At 38.1% G+C, this 22,267-nt stretch overlaps 1 protein-coding gene across 1 annotated transcript in view; it reads left to right on the plus strand.

Annotated features, from left to right (window-relative positions):
* The window catches only part of mmp17a (matrix metallopeptidase 17a), a 55,756-nt gene that overhangs the window by 23,415 nt on the left and 10,074 nt on the right, over positions 1 to 22,267 (plus strand). Inside the window, exons 2-4 of the mRNA XM_057361146.1 lie at positions 5,857 to 5,989; positions 6,161 to 6,296; positions 17,301 to 17,587. Coding sequence (XP_057217129.1) covers positions 5,857 to 5,989; positions 6,161 to 6,296; positions 17,301 to 17,587 — 556 coding nt within the window. The remainder of the gene's footprint in view (positions 1 to 5,856; positions 5,990 to 6,160; positions 6,297 to 17,300; positions 17,588 to 22,267) is intronic.

The raw sequence follows: 22,267 nt of genomic DNA on the forward strand, positions 1-22,267 counted from the left end.
TATTAAACACTCATTTTTTTAGAAGGCTAAATTTTTATAAAAATACTGAAATACTGAAAAATAAATCTGTGAAATTTAAACAATGGTATGTAGTCTTTAAGTATTTGTCAGTTAGCTAAACTTTGAAAGAGGTTTTGGGTTTTAAAGGTGCCGTGAACTGGCCATTTTATTGTTTATTGCTATTGTCTGATGTCTACATATGACGTTCGCGTGGTTTTTACATTCGAAAACATCACAACCAATAAGTAATAGGCTATTTTTTACCCTGGTTTTGAGGCCGGCTGGAGAAACGCTCAGTTTTTTAGGGCGGGCCGCATAGAAGACTTGGAAGTAAACGCCTACTGCTATGATTGGATAGCAGCTTGCGTAGTTGACTTAGTTGGAGCCTTCTGTGAATTTGGCTAGACATGTTACGTAACTTGATTTTACTCAAATTTACGGACTTATTTCCCGGATGTGATGGCAAGGCTTTGCGTATAGTTTGTATAGCCTATAGTTGTATGGTGTTTAGTGATATATGAATGTACCTGTCAGCATTTGAGACCCGTGATCACGAACCGGACAGAAGATCACCGCGATTGCGTATCTCAAATATTATAGTTTTCATGATAAATATACAAACGGTAGACTCCTGGCCAAAATGACCCAGCACCAGAAATAATATCAAAACACTTCAAAACAGCCTCCATTATTCGCAAACGGTAGATAAAACCTTGAAAAATGATATATGAGCCCGCCAAATCACAGATATGCCGATTACAATTATTACAAATGACTAGAGGTCCCCAGGTAATACTATCAGGGCATATCAAGCGATCTCTAACAAAGCAATAGTGATGCATAGTACAAATATGTTTTACTCACATAAGATTGCTGCGCCATTCCTATCGGATCCAATATTGGCACAGCACTGCTTTTTAATTTTAGTCTCTCCGCAAAGACTTGTTCAAGGAATCCGCGTTGAAATGAAGCGAACAAACGCTCAATGTTTTCCCCATGTGAGCTGGAACGTCTTTAAAAATGAACTTCAACCACGCATTCCTACTGTCGGAATCCGAAGGAAGGTTATGCAGCGACCGTGTTCTTCCACAACCAGGCACTGCGCAATATTTTGCAATCTTTAACGGCATGATGCTTACACTCGCTTTATCTGGTTCCGTGCAGCTTGTGTTCAGTACTGTCATGCGCGAACCAGTGGGCAAGGGCTCGAGAAGTAGGTGTTGATATTCTTCTGTGGAGGCAGTGTTCAACCTATCTATGATAGGTGCATTCCAAACTATTGGGTTCGCTGAGCCTCGTGTCAATAACAGTTGTTATTTCAGTAACAAGGGCGTTTTCAGGTCTGACACTTACAGGATGTTCGCTTGAATACAATTCCCTCTTATATAACAAAAGCTCGGGTTAAAATTGTGGTCTTAATTCACTGCACCTTTAAATCTTGAACTATACTATCATGAATAAAGGAAGAATATTATATCTTTAAAACTGATATTCGTAATTTTTTGTTTAGCAAGTACATAAAAGGTTTTCCTAACTGTCTTACTCCCTTATTTCACAACAGTAAAGTTATAATAATGATTTATAATATGAACTCTCAGGTACAACTTTGCAGGAATTGTCAGTTAGATATCATTTGACCTAAATGTAACAAAGTAAATTAAAGGTCCAATGTATTAAATTTAGCGGCATCTAGAGGTGGGGTTGCAAATTGCAACCAACGGCTCACTTCATCCCTCCCTTTTGAAACACTACGGTGGCTGACACAGGACAAAGATGTCGACTCGACGCGTTTGCGCTTCTTTGCTGAAGGAGATAACGTATTTTCGAAACACGCTCTGTAGAGCAGTTTGTACTTTTAGGGCTACTATAGAAACAACATGGTGAATTCCACGCAACGGGACCCGCAGTGTATGTAGATAGAAATAGTTCATTCTAAGGTAATAAAAATGTACACACATACAGTAATAAACACATAATGAAAAGGTCTTCATACACCTTTGAAGACATAGTTGTGTATATTATTTTGCATTTCTTACAACAGATCCTATAAAAAATGATACACTGGACCTTTAACGCAATTTTATGTATCAAATAGAAATAGCAATAGTTAAAGAGGCAAAAGTTAGATTGCAGCTTTAAAATGAAAATGAAAGCCGTTTAATTCATTTTTATCCTTGTTAGTGTTGTTAGAATAAAATTGACAACATAATAGACAGCATCACAAAAAAATTATACTGCATGTTTTCATTGAAGATATTACCGACTGTGTTTACATTATTAGCTCGCCAAGTCATGTTGACTGAGAAGTGCTCAGTCAACATTTTTTGTACGACATCACTATTTTTTGACAGATGCCAAAAAAAAGAAAAATATTTTCTTAATTTCAAAAACGCCTCAAATGTCAGATTTTCTGGGTAAGAAAAAAGCCACAAAGGTGCTCTGCTGTTCCAAGACTTTTTCCACTCGATAAAGTCTTTCCGTGTGGAGAGACATTTCATGCATATTGCAATTGATTGATGTCCCAGACTATTAGCCTCTCTGCAGCACATTAGCATGTTAACCTTTCTCTGCATGGCATAATGATCCGTACCACCTCATAGAGACTGAGAAGAAACACAGGACAAAAATTGACTGTAGATACAGAAAATTCGCTGCGTCAGGAACATACTGTAAATCTGTGTAGTGAAACTCCTCTGTGTGAACCTGAGCTTGCTTTGATACACATACGCGTATAGAGCTGGGACTCACCCATGGCAACACACAGTTCAAAGAATAAACAACCACCCTGGAGTTTATCTTCAGGTTTATTCAGTGCTGCTGGGGTTCGGGGGGTTTATTGATTCTTCGCTCATGTGCTGTGAAGGTTTAATATCCCTTTGACCATCTTCACCTCCCTGTGCTGAAGAGTTGATAGAGATTTTGGGATTGGCTAGTGAAGTAAAGCTCCTTTCCCCTACCGTTGGCTTAAGAGAGAAACTGGTTTATAGTTAGACGGGTAACATGCTTGAGGATTCCAGGCTTCAGCGAGCATTGACCTTCATCATAGTCTCATCATTTTTCTCGTCCGTGTTTTTGGACCTCAGAAAAAGAGCGATCAGTCAATGATCCCGGTAGGGTTGATCTTTTGAAAGATGTGCCTTAATAAAGCCTGAAATGACCATCTGTGACATCTTTTTGGGTCACTTCCATCCATTACATTTTCTGAGAAGGCAGACGTCTTCGCAGTCGAAAGCTCAGGAGAGATCATGGAGGTTGCGTGATGCAATCGTGTGTCATTGTGGTGTCACAGCTTTTGCTTATTGAACCGAGTCGTGCGAGTACAGCCCCTCTATGTCTTCATGAAATCTTCATCCCTATTTATAGTTCAGGCACAGTTTGAAGTATCATTCATATTTGTAGCACAAACAGTGCAGAGCAAGCGCCAAAGTTGAATACTAAACGTTAAGGGCTTGTTCAAATCCCCAACCATATGAGCAATGCTAATAGTGAAGGTTGCCTTAGGAATCCAGATTAAAGTAGCAAAGGAGTGATAACAGATGTGATAACTTGATATAGTCAACATCACAATGCCATCTTCGCGTATTTGTGCACAAATATGTGCATTAGGAGATATAGTACAAGATAGTGAAAATGAACAGCGATGCGTTACGCATCAATTTTGGAGCCAGCGGGAGGAGAGCTCGCACAAAGAGAGTAAACCTTTTCTCCACACTTTTACACAGTTGGATAGTGTGTCAACACACAAATTATGTCAGCTGGGCGAGAGGAGAGAAACAGTCCAGGCATCAGTTAGAGCAGCATAGCACCACACACTGTAACTCCATCACCCATGTGATAATCACTAATAATCACCTTCAGGCTATTGCAAATCTTTCTGTATTCTTTACTTTTTATGAGAAATAAAACTCATTTGCAAAATCACATTTGGGAAAAACATTAATTTTGATCAAGATAGCATTTGATATAATTTGCGGTTTGCTAAAGATTGTCTTGAAGATGTGTTGAATTTCTGTTGTGGAAATAATATTGCCTGTACTTTACAGCTGGTTTGCAAATCAAAATTGTGAATATAGAAATACATTTCTGCTATAGAAATGCTACGAAATGAATTTGAATAGAGTAGAAACCTTATTTTTATATAATTGCCATAAATGCCGTTAATGTAATGCTATAAACTTAATAGACTTTTTCTTTGTAGTATCATTATAGTATTTATGTTTCTTTTAAAGATAAATAAAAAGATAAAAAAATGAAATTGTTGACATACAGTAAGAGTATAGAGTTATGAACATCATATTGATGGCATAGCTCTAATGATTTGCTCTTGGAAGAATTTTATGGTAAGTGTTGTCATGTTAAACATTTCTCTTTTGTCCTATTAGGGAGACATTAAAGAGATGCTATTGAGTCATTTCTCTTTGGTCAGTTCAATTGAGGGTGTACAGTCCCACACTTGACTTTACTGCAAAGCATACACTACAAGTGCACTGCATAGTCAGAAGCAATTGAGACTGAACTCTTAACGTCTCTTCAACCTTGTTGCAATGCTGTGCGGTAAAACTCCAGCATAAAGTTTAGTCTCAAGCAGTGAACTTTTCAGTTTATATGATTTAAAGACAGGGAATGAATGCAATTTTGATGGTGTTGCTCCCATAGCTGATATAGTGGAGCGTAGTATTGTTTTTCAATTTGACTTATCTTGCTTGTCAGCCCCATTCTATTGAATTGAAGGGGTACGTTTGCACGCTCTGGTTCTGCAGGTCCGTGACGTGCATGAGGTCGCTGACCACCTGCAGCACGACCTTGCTCTATCAAACTTACATCACCGTAATGCCTTGAGTCAGTCAACTTTCACGTTTTTAATCTCTTTTATCCCGTGCATAGAATTAATGTAGCCGTGACTGTGTTTTTGGCATTTCTAGACGATGAAGGTGGCATGATCAATCAAGCGAGAACCCATTGAAAGATCATACATTTTAATGAACCAATTTGTCGTTGTGTTTTAGCACAATGGTTTATGAAATCAAAGATGCAAACAGTTGCCCTGCAGGCCCGAGCCGACCCGCAGCTGGAATAATTTGCTGCTCTGCCGTGATTGTGCTGAGTGAGCACAGACCAACTTTACTAATGGAATAGGTTGAATCGTGAAAACATGGTCCCACTTTTCGGTCTGAGTTATTTATGAGTCTACCACTGATCATAACACCATTGAAATTCAACATAGTCTGGCTTAATGCACAGCAAAAATGGATAACAAACAGCTTTGAGTGCAACTGTAGCAACAGGAACATCTCCTTAAAAATCCAACTGAAGTCAATGGCTTGAGAATACTCATGTAGTTTGTTTCATTGAAGGACTGTTTTATTTGAAGTATTTTGTTTATGGAGAAATATAAAACACCAAGAATTTGTAAGAAATGCATTAAATTTCTAGTTTAACATTTAGTGCGTCTAGCAAAACAATATATACAGTATATATATATATTTTTTATTTTTTTTCTTACAGCCGCAGAAAAAATTAAAAGACTATTTCAAAATAATTTTTAGTTTTTTCCGTATTTACTATTTTTAGGTATGTGTTTAGGTAAAAATGATCATTTTTGCTTCATTCTGTGAATTACTAACAACATTTCTCCCAAATTTCAAATAAAAATATTATTTCTATTTGCATTTCTTTGCATAAAAAGATTTTTTTGGATAAAAAATAGATAAAAACTTTTTGGATTATGACTATCCCAAAGACTATGGTTTTCCTGTAAATTGCCTTTCATATGTCAAAAAGTAATGATTGTGTGTGACTATAATGTACAATTTTTAAATAATTATTCTCAATAAGAGCTGTTTTTATCTACCACAGGATTGGCTGAGCAAATACGGGTACCTCCCACCCTCTGATCCCGTGAATGGACAGTTACAGACTAAGGAAGCACTGACCAAAGCCATTAAAGCCATGCAGAGGTTTGGAGGCCTAGAGGAAACTGGAGTTCTGGGTCGGTATAAAAGTCGTTTTTTAATATACTTTGTATATTTAATGTCCTTGTTTTTTTTTAGGTTTTTTTGGTTGCAGGTGTTCTTTTGCAGTCTGCGCGACTGCAAACATCGCTTTGTATTCTGCACATGTTTCTGGATCTGTATTTATTCTAGTATTTACTTCTCCCCAGACCAAGCAACCTTGGGTTTAATGAAGACCCCACGGTGCTCGCTGCCTGACGTGTCGGAGCCAGATATGTCAGCAGGTCGGAAAAAGCGAGCGCTGGCTCCTCAGACCAAGTGGAACAAGAGGCACCTTTCCTGGAGGTAATTATATGCCTTATTATGTATTTCTACCATGTTTTTACTATGCTGCACCCTTTAAACATACTATATCTGATTTCTTTGAAACTTGAATGGCAAGTTATTGATAAAAGGTGGGGGTCTTATTATCTTGTTTTTATTTTTTAAAGCTGCAATCTATAACTTTTACCTCTATTTCACCATCTGTGAAACAAATTTGTGTGAAATTAGACCCAAATGCTCAAATGTAAATAATTATTATGAGCTTACTGTTATGAATAAGATAGGGAGAGAGTTTTGAACACTGATTTTTTTGTACTTAATAACTGATTTTGGTTGCAAAAAAAAGTTGTGAATTGCAGCGTTATATAATACAGCAGCCAGTAACATTCATTTCATTCATTTGATCTAATCAACCATAAAAAAATAACACAAAACTAAAAATAAACAAAATTGCACAATGCAGCTTTGCCCGAGTTGAACGCAAACCGAGTCATTTGAAGACAGTCTGCCGCTTCCTTTTCCAAATACCACAAAAAGCGTTCCTCGACACGAGCGGTTTCTGACACAGTCATTCCTGAAGAGAGATTGACAGCGTGAATGTGTTTGCGTGTTGTGTGTGTCAAGATGATGTATTGTGTGATATCAGGTCTTGTTTACAGACTCTTGTTGCCTGTTTCTCATTACAGAAGCCCACTGTGATCTCACATTCTCTATGGTGCCAATCATAGTGGATTACTGTCAACCTACTGTTACTGTCTACGTGTTGGTTCTCACACCTTGATTACAAATCACGGTTTTATATGGATTTATCCCATGCACGTACTGTGTGCTGAGAAATACGAAGCAATGCAATCGATAAAGTGTTTTGAGGATGATAAATTCATGACGTTCCTCAGGCACACAGCTGAGGAACGTGTGTTTAAGAGTTTATTCCAGATCTGGATGTGTTTTTGCATTTATTGGAGATGTTTCTCCGAGCATCCGAGTGGTTTTATCAGCTGCTGGGTGGTGGAAATTCCCTGACTTTTAACGTAAACACACACCAAGCAATATCGTAAGCCTCTCATATCTCTGTGGAAGTGGCCTACCTGATGTTTGAACTGCAATTCGTGTGTGAACTGGGGTGCAACTGCTGCGGTAGAATCTAAATAACTCTGAAGAAGTGAAGCCTGTCCTACTGATGCGGGTACATGACCATCCGCTTGTAAATATTCGCTTTCCCGTTTTGTATAGTTCAGCTTCTTGATTTTGAAAATACTACAGTTTTCGACCTAATTCGCACAGCGATTGTGATTCGCGGCATCAAGGAGGCGACTCTCGCAGCGGTTTGTAAGCCTTCACAATGACATCATTCTGTGCGATGAAGTTTGTGACAAAAATGAAGATTGTGTCATCGTTGCCTCATGTTGTTCCAAACCCGTGATTTTCATTCTTCTGTGGTCTTGAAAGCAAATGAAAGCAGACAGTGACCACAGGCTGTCAAGCTACAAAACTGCAACAAAGCACACAAAAGTGGTCCGAAGTGTTCTGAAGTCGTTCAATAGATTTATGTGTAGAAAGATGTAGTTCTCAAATCTCCTTAGACCATATTCAGATTTAGCACACTGTGATTGGTTGACATGACCCAAGAAACAGAATTATTTTTATTAGGGATGCCCGGGCCCGATACCAAGCTCATGTTCTCGTACTCATTTAGATACACCGATACCAAAGACCAATACCTCACGTGACATACCTGACAGAACTGACTGAAATTTGTGCTTTGAAAGTTTGCGACAAGCACATAAAATTGTCTTTTTCGTAATTTCTTTTGAGTTATTAGTTTCAGTGTGTCGTGCTTGGAAAATTGCCATCACCTCACCAAAAAATACAGGTACAGTCATCGGTATCGGTGAGTTCCAGAAAAATATATAGATATTCCTACTCGATCTTTAAAAAATCGTATCGGAGCATCCCTAATTTTTATTGCCAAGTACTGTGCACATACATCACGGCTGAAAGAAACCCATTAAAACCATCACAGAAATTCTAATGGTTTCTATTCAAATACCAGGGCAGTTTGTCTTTGTGTACTGGTGCTTAATAATGACAAAAAAAGAAAAAATATTGTATTAATAAAGCTTTGAGAATTTTGAACAAACTTGTGAACTGAACAGTTACTACCAACAAAGTTACCTGTACATTGGTATATCAATGATATTACCAATGACATTTGGTTTTATCGATGTCAGACCTTCAAGATGTGCAACATTTTGATAAACTCAAGCAAAAATGACATTTGAGAGCTACAAAAAGAGGACATTTTAATAACTAAATAAATGTGAAATATAGTTATGTATGGATTTAGGAGACTTTACAGTCTGTGACCACTGCTTTCATTGTAAAAAAAAAAAGAAAACGTAATTTTTCACTTTGTGTACCACGAAAGGAAGACAATCATATGGGTTTGAAGTCACACAAGTGAGCAGATCAAACATTTTTGTGAACTGTGCCTTTAAGAGCTGAAGAAATTTCTGCCTGATCCATCATATCAAGTTGTTAACATCTTCAAAACAAATCCCAAGATGCTCCAGACATTTTACAAGACATCTTCACAGACATGCATCTAATATACGTCTGTGTTTTGAACTTTTGAGCTCCTTTTCATTGTCTTCCTCAGCATTTCTGTGCCTGTAATTTTGTCTTGAACCCACGTTCTCAGTGTTAATGAGTTTGGCCAGACCTTGGCAAGTGACCGCCACAAGCTGTCTCGGTGCTTGCTGGGGTGACATGACTTCTATAACACCAGCATGAGATCTCTATAAGGCTTGTTTCAGTCTTGTCAGGTGCTTTGTACCCCATCCTAAGCCAGAGGCAGAGGTGTCTCAATACTGCAGGTGAGAGGCCAGCCGCTGTAATAAAGCACCTAATGGCTTGTTCTAGGAGCAGTGATAAAAAGCCTCGCTTGTGTCCAAGGCAATTGCACAGGGGTGTACTGAAACAGACAAACAGGAGGGGGTGGAGAGGAAGGGAGAAAGACAATGATGTATTCTGAGTGATTATTTCACTGCGCCATGATACGGGTTGCTATGAGATGAGATGTTATCAGATGGGCTTGGGCAAGGGAAGAATCAATAAAACAGCATATATACAGAGAGCGTAAACTCTGCGCTTTGATCAGCTCAGACTGACAGTTTTTCGTTCTTTGTACACATCAAGATTCTTCAGGAAAGCAGCTTGTTGTCATTATTTACTCTCTCGGATGCTGTTGTTTTTCTGTGGAACGTGAAAGGTTTTAAAGAATCTTCACAGAACTCACAATGACGGTTTATGTGGCATTTCGCACCACAGGAACTATTTGCCGAAAGTACTCGCTTTTTGTTGTAAAGAAACTAACAGCGACACAAGCGTGTTGACTGTCTGAACGCAGAACAATGTTTTATCCATACAGATAGATAATGTTAGCAGCATTTACCTGTCGTATTTGGGTTTTCTCTCAGTCTGTAGCACTTTAAATTGATGTATGATGTTTCGTCTCTTAGTCCTCCTTACTGCTCTTTAAATCACAACTTGTATGTGTTATCACGAAACCCTCCGCAGACAACAAAAAACGACTCTGATCACGGCGTCCTTTTTTTTTTTTTTTAAATGCCATGCTGTCAGCCAGCTTATGTCACTTCAGAGGTCTTAATGCCGCAAACAACAGGCCTCTTTACTAGTTTAGGCACTTTGTTCCTGAAATTATCTGGTGTGAAAGTGGCTAAGAGTAAGAAAATTTAAAAAATCATGTTTTTTATCACGTTATCGTGTTTTTATTGTGTTAGTTGGCTATTTTTTGTTATTATTACTTTATCAGAACAACCCAACTGCAGTTTGATATTAATTGGAATGCACAACCCTGCTGAAAAAAAAACCCAATGGAAAGCCAATAGAAACCGTCACAGAAATTCTAATGGTTTCCATTCATTCTAATGGGCCCACATTAGCTTTTTCCATAAAAACCATTCCAAGATTTCCCTGTTGAAAAAAACAATAGAAACCATTAAAGAAGTTGTAATGGTTTTGAGGGTTTTAAAAGGATTTGCATTGGTTTTAATGGAAACTGTAATGGTTATACTGGTGTGTGATGGAATCTATTGGTGGCATGCTTAATTCTACTGGAATAATTCCCAAAACACACTAGAAAAATGCATTTTGTAATGGTTTTAATGGAAAAAGCTATTGGTACATAATGGTATTTTAATGGAAACAAATAGAATTTCTGTAATGGTTTCTATTGGGTTTCTATAGTTTTTTCAGCAGGGTTCTTTTTGTCGTGTGTTTTGGGCATTATTCCAGTAGGATCCCTGCTGGAAAAAAAACAATAGAAACCATTTAAGAAGTTATAATGGTTTTAAAGGGATTTGTTTTGGTTTTAATGGAAACTGTAATGGTGCCTACTGGTATGTGATTGATGCTATTGGTGGGATGTTAAATCCTACTGGATTATTGCCCAAAACACATAAATGGAATTTGTAATGGTTTTAATGGAAAAAACTATTGGGTTGTACTGGTATTCTAATGGAAACCATTAGAATTTCTGTGATGGTTTCTATTGGGTTTCTATTGTTTTTTCAGCAGGATGTAACATCCCACCAATATAATCCATCACACACCAGTAGACACCATTACAGTTGTCTCTTTAAATATGATTATAACCCATCAGCAGTTTATACTAAAACCATTAGAAAATGTCTTTATGTAGTGTGTTTTTACCCTTCAGTACAATGTTCTGTAATTGTGTTAGATTGTGTCCTTTCTGCCAGATAACATCCCACTAATAGAACCCAACACATTACCAGTAGAGACCCAAAGAGATCTTTGACCAATATAATTCCTATTATAACCATTAAAACGTAGAATTTCTGTGATGTTTTTTTCAGCAGTCATATGACTTATGCGCTATTTTCCACATAAAGTTATACAATTATTTGGAACACAGACTAAATGGATTTTCTGTCAGAAAGAAGTATGGAAAAAAGGAGAAAATATATGTTTTTCACTTTGGTCGGCAGGAAAAAACAGCATGCAAGTTTCAAACCACGCTGAAAGATATTCAGAATTCAATCTCAGGATTTTCATTTTTAGGTGAACTATTCCCTTAAGGCTCCTTGTACTGTATCTGCCTTTATTTAATGACACTGCTATGTGATTTACTCTTTATTTAAATAATTGACTCCACAAAAAGTTCCTGGCACAACATATTACACTTTTCTATTTTGTAGTCAGTTTCAGGTGAACATCCTCCTGAACTCCGCATAGGGCAAATACAAGATCGACCAATGAGATCGCAGTGCCCACTGTCTGGATGTGTATTCCGAGCGTGTGGATCATCAGTCATGAACCGAGACAACCCCTCATCATGACTTCATCACTCCACATTAGACCCTCACCACTGGGCCACTGTCTTCTCATTAACACTCTCATTAATTACCCAAATAGATTAGGAGTGATTGCTCTGAAGACAATGTGTGTTTTCCCTCAGACTTTGTGTGTCTCAAGGCCTGATCTCGCGAACTGATTAGCAGGGGAGAGAGTGAAATGGCTTTATGATAAGCATCTGCTTCCTCACCACCCTCCATTACCCCATCACATTTCTGTCTATCAGAACCCTTGATGCTCCTAATCCGTTCCGTGTCATCTCGAAATGGGAACATCTCTCACAATGCTTGAATTGGCTCTGGGCGAGACCTATAAAGGAGATGTGATTTTTGGTATCGTGGGCATCTTCGTGTGCACTTGAGAATCCAGCCCAGATACTGTCACACAATGGGTGTGAGTGTTGTAAATCATCACGCTGTACTTTAGCCAGATAATCCCATCCGTATCCAAAGAGCTAAAATGGCAGTAATCTGTCAGGGTTGGATTTCTTTTCATCCCTCATGGCATGTGTCTGTCTCTTTAGACGGGGTAACTAAAAACCGTATGAAGGAATGATGCAGTAGGGGTTTATGATTTAGGTAAGAAATTGTATTGTAGTTTGTCTGGGATTTGATCAACATTTAACATCTCATATTGTTGTTGGTAGGATGTGAAGGATGGATGAACAAGAATGCTTAAATTCACATTAGTGTTGTCACGATATCCAATTTTCACTACACAATTATTGCACACCAAAAATCACGATAACAATTTAACACGATATTTATCGCAATGTTTATAAAACGAAATAAATGATGCCATCGGTGAAATTCATTTTTTATGATGTGTTTTATCTGTTATTTGGTCAATGAATCATACTTAAAATAAAAGTGTATGAAGGCAGAGAGAGCGTTTGTAACCATTGTGGCTGAATAGTTTACGATATTATAGTATGTGTAGAATTAAAGCCACAATATGGAATAATTTTGTTATGAAATATCCAAAAATAACTTGCACAGTGTGATATATTTCATGCAGTTGTGTACTTACATTATCCCAAATGTTCCCAAGAATGTGCAAATCCAGAGAAATTCCTATTTAAAATAATGGCCCGTCCCTTGTCTCCCTTGTATTTGTCGCATATCAGTGACTTAATATCCGCTGCTCCGCACTACCCGCAGTTTCCGGTTGTAGAAACTACGGCAACACGCAAATGCGTAAGTGGTAATACAGCATCTGGGACGCAGCATCTGTTGTTCTGTTATTATGGATCACGATTACTCTTTGGCGAGTAAAGGAAACCCACAAAAGCGTAAACGTTGGCCAAATGAGGCAAGCAGGCTTGTGGACAAATGAAGAAATAAAACAAGGATTAATATCGGCGTGGCGTTTTCTAAATGGAGAGAGCTTCGCGACCAACTTGGACTCGACACAGACTCCGCTCTCGCATGTGTTTTAATAGACAGGTAAGCACATTTTTTTTATTGTCACGAAATACACATGCACAGATTATTTGAATAGTTATGAATGCAGTTACCCTATGAAATACACTATATGTCGCACAAAAATATGTAAATTGTACAATGTAAATTTACATTGTAAATACTGTGGCTTCGTTCAAATTTACTTTTTAAACGACGACTGTATGACTGTTTGAAACACGTAAAACTGTGTAGCATTACGCTACCAAATCAATTGACAAAGTCCAATATCAGTCGCGGGCTAACGTAGCATTACATTCCACGTTTCTTGCAAGCTAATTCATTACGTTGACATAAAATAAAATTCATTCATTACCTCGTCCGTGAACATGATGGGCGATCTCCATACGCCTCTGGATGGTAAAAACGACATGTCCCATAATTCCACTCTCCTACATAACGTCATTTAGCTTCGCCTTTTGTTGTTGTTTCGAAAGTGCGCCATGTAGCGGTCCAAATATTCCATATTGTGGCTTTAACGCGATTTAAATAATTGTATGTTTTTAATATCCCATATATTGTCAATACCAGTATATTGTGACACTCCTAATTCACATTAAGAGACAAACTTGCAACGATGCCTTTTTTCTTAAAATAAAATTTCTTAAAAGTGTTTTTGTAATAAGTTCTCAGTCTTATTTTTGGAACCCAGTTAAGTTTAATATAATACTGAATTATTAGTAGTAGTAGAAGTACTAGTAATATTAATTCAGTATTATATTAAAGTGATATTAAATGGCAGGCTGAATAAAGGAATGTCCCTTTAATCTGAAGCACGCACCACATGCAGATGGCACAATTATTCAATTAAATCACAGTTTTTTTTAATAATCATAATAATAAAATCGAGAGATCTTTAAAATATCACTCTCAGTTCCTGGTTGTGAAGATTGATTTAATGTGTGATTAACATACGATAAATGGTGAATCTGGGCCACTGAACTGCAGGCTGAACTGCAGGGGTCAGGCACACAGTGAGAATTAGGACAGAAAAGAGGAAATGAGTCTTTTAAGCCCGTTGCCCTGATTTCTATTTGCTATTTTCTCTCTTTTCATCCTTTTCTCGCCCATCTAATCAGTCTTGTATCACATGGAGACAAAGGCGGAGATTGTGATTGAAAATTAAAGCTCAACATTTATGCACCGCTGGGATGGCCAATCTTTCCGCAGGCACTTTTCAGTCTTTTTGGTCAGCCGACACAACTAGTACCTGTATGAGAGCCAGACGAGACGGATGAAAAAGCAGCCTTGATTATTCACCAATTTAAAGTCATCGTCATTGAAACCCTGCCGAGGGCACATTATAGGGAGAATGGATATAAAATTACGCTTGAGATTCATAGCCCCTTCCCTACCTACCTGAATTTCCCAAATGACCTCACGTAAGGTCTTTGTACTTTGGGCCAGAGACTGTGAACTTATTCACGCAAACTTGTTCTGACAAGAAGTTTCAGTGAGACAGTATGCAATGCGTAAGAAAATCGAAAAAATTGCAGGGACACCCAAACTGCGTATCTTTACTCTTACCTGTTCTTACAGTAGATGATGCATGAGTCCTCTTAAAAGCTTAATGTGGGGGGAATGATAAATTGATGATTTACTATTGATAACAATTGTATAGCTTATTGGCTGTCTGTACTGTAGGTAAATTGATAAAAAAGTGTAAAAATTGTAGCTCTGTGGGACTTTCCTAACATTGCTTTGTTAGTCAGCCTACCCGGCGAGAAGAAACTCAGAATTAAATGCCTTGGATAACCAACACAATATATGATCTTAGATTTGGAAAAATGGGCTGAGGAGGGATGTTGAATCCCATGAGCTGACCAAAGCATTTATGTTTACCTTATTTCCAGGTTCCTTCCTTGCTTTCGATTTCAACATGAAACTCATTTTGGTGTTGGCACTATTTGTTTGAAAAGCAACCTTTTGGTAACCAGTCCAGATCTTAAAGGGATAGTTCACCCAAAAATGCTAATTCTTTCATCATTTACTCCCTCTCATGTCATTCCAAACCTGTATCACTTTCTTTCTTCTGCAGAACACAAAAGAAGATATTTTGAGGGACATTTGAAACCAAACGACATCGGCACCCATTGTATGGACACACTAAGACATTTCTCAAAATATCTTCTTTTGTTTTTCACATACGAAAGAGTCATATACATGTTTCGAACAATGGGACGGTGAATTAGTGTTTTGGGTAAACTATCCCTCTAAACCACATATCATTTCCCATTCAATTCTTCAAGGTTCATGTTGCATTGCTTAGTTGATATCTGGAATACTATCAATTTTCACTGCATATCTAAAGTAAGTCAAGCAGAAGAGAAATAGGGTATGATGTATTAATGTACAATGTAGCACATCACATACAGCAGATTAGTACACCGAGAGGTCACTTAACTCATTTTAAATCCATCTGTGGCCAGCACTGACCCTGACATGCTGTCATTGTGCATGCCCTGCATTTCCATTCACACCAACCCACTGAAAACTCATCACATTACCACCCTTTATCCTCACAGAACATGATTTTACATGCTGACCTTAAGCAGCCACAAGCAATACGCCATAAATTGCCATGCTACCAGCACCCAAGTGCCCTAATAACTGCACTGGGAAAGTCAATGTTCTGGGAAAGGAATGGAACGGCTGGAACTGACGTTGGGTGCGGGACGGATAAGTGTATGCGGTGCAGAGGGCACACTTCTTACTTGGCACTTACAAGAGCAGGCACTCCGAAATTAATTTCTCATCGATTTGTCTCCGTACTTACTCAAATTGCCCTTGGAGGAAGCGATTACTGTGATTGTGAGGTGTAGCGGACCTTCATACCACTCTTGCTTGTCTTCCAACCACCTTGACTGGAACACAGAAGAAAAAAGGTTGACAGAGTTTGTGTTGGTCCAGTGTTTTACCAACAGACATCAATCTGAGTGTTAGTTTATATTAGAAAGAGACGGCAGAGGGCTTTCAGGGCTGTTTTTAAGCAGCCAGACAGTCTGATGCATGTCTCGTTCTACTTACGCACGTCTAAGAATTGTTCATGTGTCTTTGGTACTGTAAGGATTATTGTCTATTTTAAGATGCTGTTTCACATGTGTACATACTGAATATGACTGTGAACAAATTAACAAATAGTGCGCATGTGCGGGTGTATATACAGTATATGTATATATCCATTACATATATGTGACCCTGGATCACAAAACCAGTCTTAAGTAGCACGGGAACATTTTTAGTAAAAGACAAAAATACATTGTGTGGGTCAAAATGATTGATTTTTCTTTTATGCCAAAAATCATTCGTATATTAAGTAAAGATCATGTTCCATGAAGATATTTTGTAAATTTCCTACCTTAAATATATAAAAACTTTATTTTTGTGAGTGGATGGTCTGCCACAGTGCCTCTGATTAACAACTTCAAAGGCAATTTTCTCAATATTTTGATTTTTTTGCGCTCTCAGAGTCCAGAGTTTTAAACAGTTGTATCTCAGCCAGATATTGTCCTATTCTAACAACTCATATATCTATAGAAAGTGTATTTATTCAGCTTTCAGATTATGAAAAATTGACCCATAAGACTGGTTTTGTTGTCCAGGGTCACATATATGTATGTGAATTAATACTTGGTCTGTCAAATTTTTTGTACGTTTTATAAGTCTGTCACTAAACTACAGTCCACAGCAATGCATTTTACAAGTCTTTTTTTAAATTGTAAAGTGCTTTTCACAACTTGCGTGTTATTTTATTTTATTTGAATTCATGCATGTTTTGATCTACTTTTACGTTTATATTTTATTTTTTTATATTGTTAGCTTGACAAGTTTGTCGATAATTGTTTATTAATAATTTATCTATTGTTTAGAGGTTTTTTTGAGTCAATGAGTAATCGTGTTAAATAATTGTGATATCAACATTGAGCAAAATTGTTTTTAATTTTTGTCATAGTCAAGCAGCCCTAGTACTGATCTATCGTCTTTAACATTTTTTGAGATTTTTATTTATTTATTTTTATTGAGATTATATTATTCCATTATTTTGTTAACATGACACTGATATAGAAAGCAATGTACTGTACGTAGTCGCAAAATCAGAGTCTTCTTTTGATCATATCGCTCCAGACAGATCTTAAAACAAACACCTTTGTTTTTGCGCTCACAGGGTGAGGACGTTTCCTAAGGAGTCAGTGCTTCTGGGACGTGACACTGTCCGTGCGCTCATGTACTACGCCCTGAAGGTGTGGAGTGACATCGCCCCACTCAACTTCCATGAGGTGGCAGGCAACGAGGCCGACATCCAGATTGACTTCACCAAAGCGGACCATAATGACGGCTACCCTTTCGATGGACCCGGTGGCACGGTAGCCCACGCCTTTTTTCCTGGAGAACGATTTACAGCCGGTGACACACACTTTGATGATGATGAGGCCTGGACCTTTAGGTCACCAGGTGAGGGTGTGAATGCGTTTGTTTGTTACAATATCTGCTTCTGTTGCATCAGAAGAGTGCATAATTGTCATTGTATTGTACGTATATCAGCAGTACGGAAGGTTTTTTTGTGTTACAGTTATTTACCCAGGTTTAAAATGAATACTTATTTTAGATCGAACTAATATCAATAATATTCATTAATATGTTAACTGAGTGGTTCTCAAACATTTTAGATCAAGTATTAACTTCGATCAAATTAGACATTCCATGTACCACCTACTCACCGCCAAAGAAAATCGCATGCATACCACAATAAGTTTGTATTATTAAAATGTATCATTTTAAATAATTATTTTATTGCTGTCATTGTAGTGATATAAAACGTTATGCATAAAATTATAATATGTTAAACTATATTAAAACTACATGTATATTATCATTTATTAACATTTATAAAACATTTTAGTCGTCAATTTCTTTTGTGTCACTTACCACCAGGGGGCGCTAGTTTGAGTACCACGTGTTAATTGATTGTTGATCATCTATAATGTACATCCATCCTTTGTACATCCTGTACAAAGTTTTGCAGTTTAGATTAATATACATCTTAAACAATAGTGTTTTGTTTTTAATTAAATTATTGTGTGTTCTGGTAGAGCATTGTGTCAACAGTGCAAAGGTCATGGGTTTGAATCCAAGGGAATATGCATATTGATGAAATGAATTCATTACATACATACGTTATTAATATGATTGAGCTTCCACAATGCACCTTTAATCCAAAAGATGCTCACGTTTCCTTAGAGGCTGTGATAGTCACGGGTCTAATAATTAGAATGGGGACCAGATGGGGTCCCCAATACAGAAACTTGCCCAGCCAGTGAAGCCCCGCTGGGATTGGACAGCAGTGGAGTCTGCCCCAATTAGACCCCCCAACAGACGAGCAGCTGTTTGCATAGCCCTTTGGCAGGTGCACTTGTAATACGAGGGTTTGATGAAGAGGAAACCCCCCTCAAAAGTCCTGAGCCTTTAACCACCCTCTCACACTGTCTTGACAAACGCACCTGAGCATCTCTCTCCTCCTTATCTCTGTGTGTGTTTTTCTGACCCTTCATCATATCACAGCCATTTCCATGTTTTCAATTAATTAACTGTCCATCTAAAGACCACACCACCTGCAACCTGGTCCTCCATGTGGTTGTCAAGTACCCCCCTCTCATCATCACCAGAGATTATTCATTATGCGCCATTGTAACCAGCCCAAGAACTTCACATCGTTCAAAAATCCTCTCATCCTGATTCACCTGTTATTTTTGGCTTTCCGTCTATCCTCCGAGACTGTCGTCAGGTTACTAGAAGTATTTTGAGACAAGCGCAGGTGGCGTGTTTTATATTTTGAGCTTCAGTTGAGTTTGAAACATGAACAGTTTGGGGAGTAACTTACTACATGACCTCCCCACACACAAATGTATTTTAAAATGTATTCATTATTTTAAAAAATTGTATTTTTAATTCAGTTTCTTCATGCTATCACAAGCTGAAGCTTTTGTTTGTCATTTAATAAAGTTTATTTTTAAGCTAAATTTAGGGTGTCAAATTTTCTAGGGCTGTCAAATCGATTATTCGTGATTAATACATTTCAAAATAAATGTTTGTGTTTATATCAAATAAGTGTGTGTGTTGTTGTGTATATTTATATACACATGTGTGTTTATAACAAATATTTACATAAATATATATTAATTTATATTAAAATATAATTTGTTATATAAAAAAACATATATTTTACACATGGTTCTTATTTATGTTTTTGTATTGAAATATATACATACATACATATATGTATGTTTGTGTATTTGAAAACACCTAAAAATATTCACACCACTCAAACATATTATATAAACATTGATTTTGCAATTGATTAATCGATTTGATAATCAATTCACATGTGAACTCCTATATGTTTGTGGAAAAAGGCCTTTGGGTTTTTACCTCTTGACACTGAAACAATCCCATGATGCATTGCTTTCCAGCGACGAGATACCGCCAGAAAAATTGTAAGGTCAGAGAATGCATACCTGAGGCTCAGCAGATTTCTCATACCTTAAGGGCCAGGTATACTTGACTTTCCGTGTCCGTCTCGCAGAGAAATGCGCCCGCACAGCTTCTTGAGCATACTCATCGCGGATACGCATGGACAGACGAGTTCAACACATGAGCAATACGATTCCAAAAATGTTTGCGCATGCGCTGTTGTACGTGTCTTGTCCGCGTGCAGCCCATTTTTTGAGACCACGCGGATGACCGCTGACCCTCCTGATGACAAAAATTACGTCACGCGGGCGGCTTGCGGACGCGGACAATACTTTTGCCTTTAATCTTCTTCTTTAAGGGTGCATTCATACTTCTAGTTCATGAAGTGTTTAATGCAGTCAAAACGGCGCCAGGAATTCCTCCGTTACATGCGCAAGCACATATCTAATAAACACTCCTTTTATATTACCAAATCACTTCCTGTTTTTGGTTCGGTTAGATGCCATTGGTCCGTGTTGCATTCATATTTCAATCGAACCGTGCCAGAGTTCGTTCGAAGGTGGACCGAGATCCATCATTTTCAGAGGTCTCGGTCCGCTTGTTTGTTGCGCACTAGGGTTTGGGTGGCAGCGTTCACACTTACACAAATAAACCGCACAAATTTCAGCAATCGCACCAGATTTCGTTTTAATCGAACCAAACATGGCATGTATGAACACACCCTAAGACTGCTCTTATCATGCAAACAAGCGGGTGTGTAATCACAATTTCCCTCCTTACAGTCTGCAGGACTGTAAGCGAATTGTTCGTGACAGAACTGAAGAAGTCTCTTCTTTGATGCGACAGCAAGAAACAGGAAAGAGGAAGTTCTTTTATGTATACAGCGTAATCAATTCTTAATTGAGACTAGACAAAAATCTGAAATGCTTCATTTGAGATGGCGGGTATCCTCGTACTTGTTGCGCAGCAGCAGAGGCGGCTGGCATTCCCATGGGTCAGATGAGTGGAACTGGAGGAGCTACTTTGTTATCATGACAGCAGGCAGATTGCTTTTATTAATTATGCCTCCACTGGTTGCTCGCTAATGCAGACGGATGATTGTGGCCAAAACAAAAGCCTCATTAAACAGGTGGTTTTTTGATAAAATTCTCACGCTTAATGCGTGTGTATGTGTTTGCGTGCGTGACAAAATGCCCATTATTGCCCATTTCGTTGAGCTGCCTGTCACCAGACGTTGACTTTCCCTACTCAACATCTTGCAGGAGAAAACGCTTTTAACCTTTATAAAGAAAGTTATTTTAGGAAATCATCAGCCTTCTATCTATGCCTCGCTGACGTTAATACCATTCTGATCAGATAAGCCAAAACACACACCAAACAGGAGGTTTCGCGAATCCGTAACCTCAGCTCGAGCAATCATTAGAAATCCAGCACCAGGCTGGTGACACACCAATGTAAATTCCCGTCTTAAAAATATTGTTTACACTCATTTACTTCCCCAGCATCTCTGACAGACACCTTCAGCTCGGTGCCTGAGGCCGCTCGATTTACCAGATGTCTTCCAGTGTAATCAGATTGCTTTGGATCCATCTGTCATCTGCCGCATCTCCTCCTTTGCACTCCGAGCGACACAAAGTTCATCTGGATGAATCCTGGTCTGTGCTAAATAAATCAGCCTCGAGCGATGAGATACGGTGGTTTCAAACCAAACAGCAGAGGCGTGTGCTGGGCTTCATATATATGACTATCAGGGTTTAATCCAATGTAAATTCATGCCCCTTTTGATGTTTACACAGTTTTCTTAAAGACCTATGGAACATTTTACATTTACAACTAAAAAGAGACAATCATACTGTGCTTTATTTCTTTATTTGTCCAGTGTATGAAATTTTAGCGGCATCTAGTGGTGAGGTTGCGAATTGCAACCAATGGCTCACTCCACCGCTCACCCCTCCCTTTCGAAGCATTACGGCGGCTGACACAGGGCTAAGATGTTGTCTAATTTTCGCTTATTTGCCGAAGGAGATAACGCATTTACAAAAACGAAAAAATTACTAATTGGACATTTAATTAACAAATCGTTTTTAAGTCACATTGAGTCAATATGGTTTTGAACTTTGTCACAGTACATTGTTTTAAAAGTACTGACTACAATAATATGGTATCAAGGATATTCATTCTAGGCTAAATTTACAGATTTCAGCTTCAATTTAGTATTCATACTACTCGTTCTGTTTCTCTACAATAGTCATGTGAGTTTTCCTCAAAGTATGTACGGCATAGGATTGTTATCGTTGTGCTCCTAAAAGCTTGTATTCCTATTGTATAAGTGCATAATGCTAATGCAAAAGCAGACATACCTGCACGAGGGTGCCGAGGACCCGGCAGTGATACCTGGCTCATTCAGAGCCGTAATCTTAATAAAAAAGTCACAGGTTTAATCCTCTCGCTCAAGAAGCTTGTCTAGCTGTGTTATGCTTTTACAAACCGGAACTGTCACGGTTTTCGACATTCCCACAGCTTGTAGATCTCAAGGCTGTTCCCAACCTTCCTTTGTCTCTTTCAGTTTATCTATCTAAATATCTGTATTTCCTTCCATTTCCCGCTTTCTCCGTTCCATCGATTCCAATGACACTTTCATGGCTCTGACTGCTTTTATGTTGC

The sequence above is a fragment of the Triplophysa rosa genome, linkage group LG19 (assembly GCF_024868665.1).
Source record: "Triplophysa rosa linkage group LG19, Trosa_1v2, whole genome shotgun sequence".
Lineage (NCBI taxonomy): Eukaryota > Metazoa > Chordata > Actinopteri > Cypriniformes > Nemacheilidae > Triplophysa > Triplophysa rosa.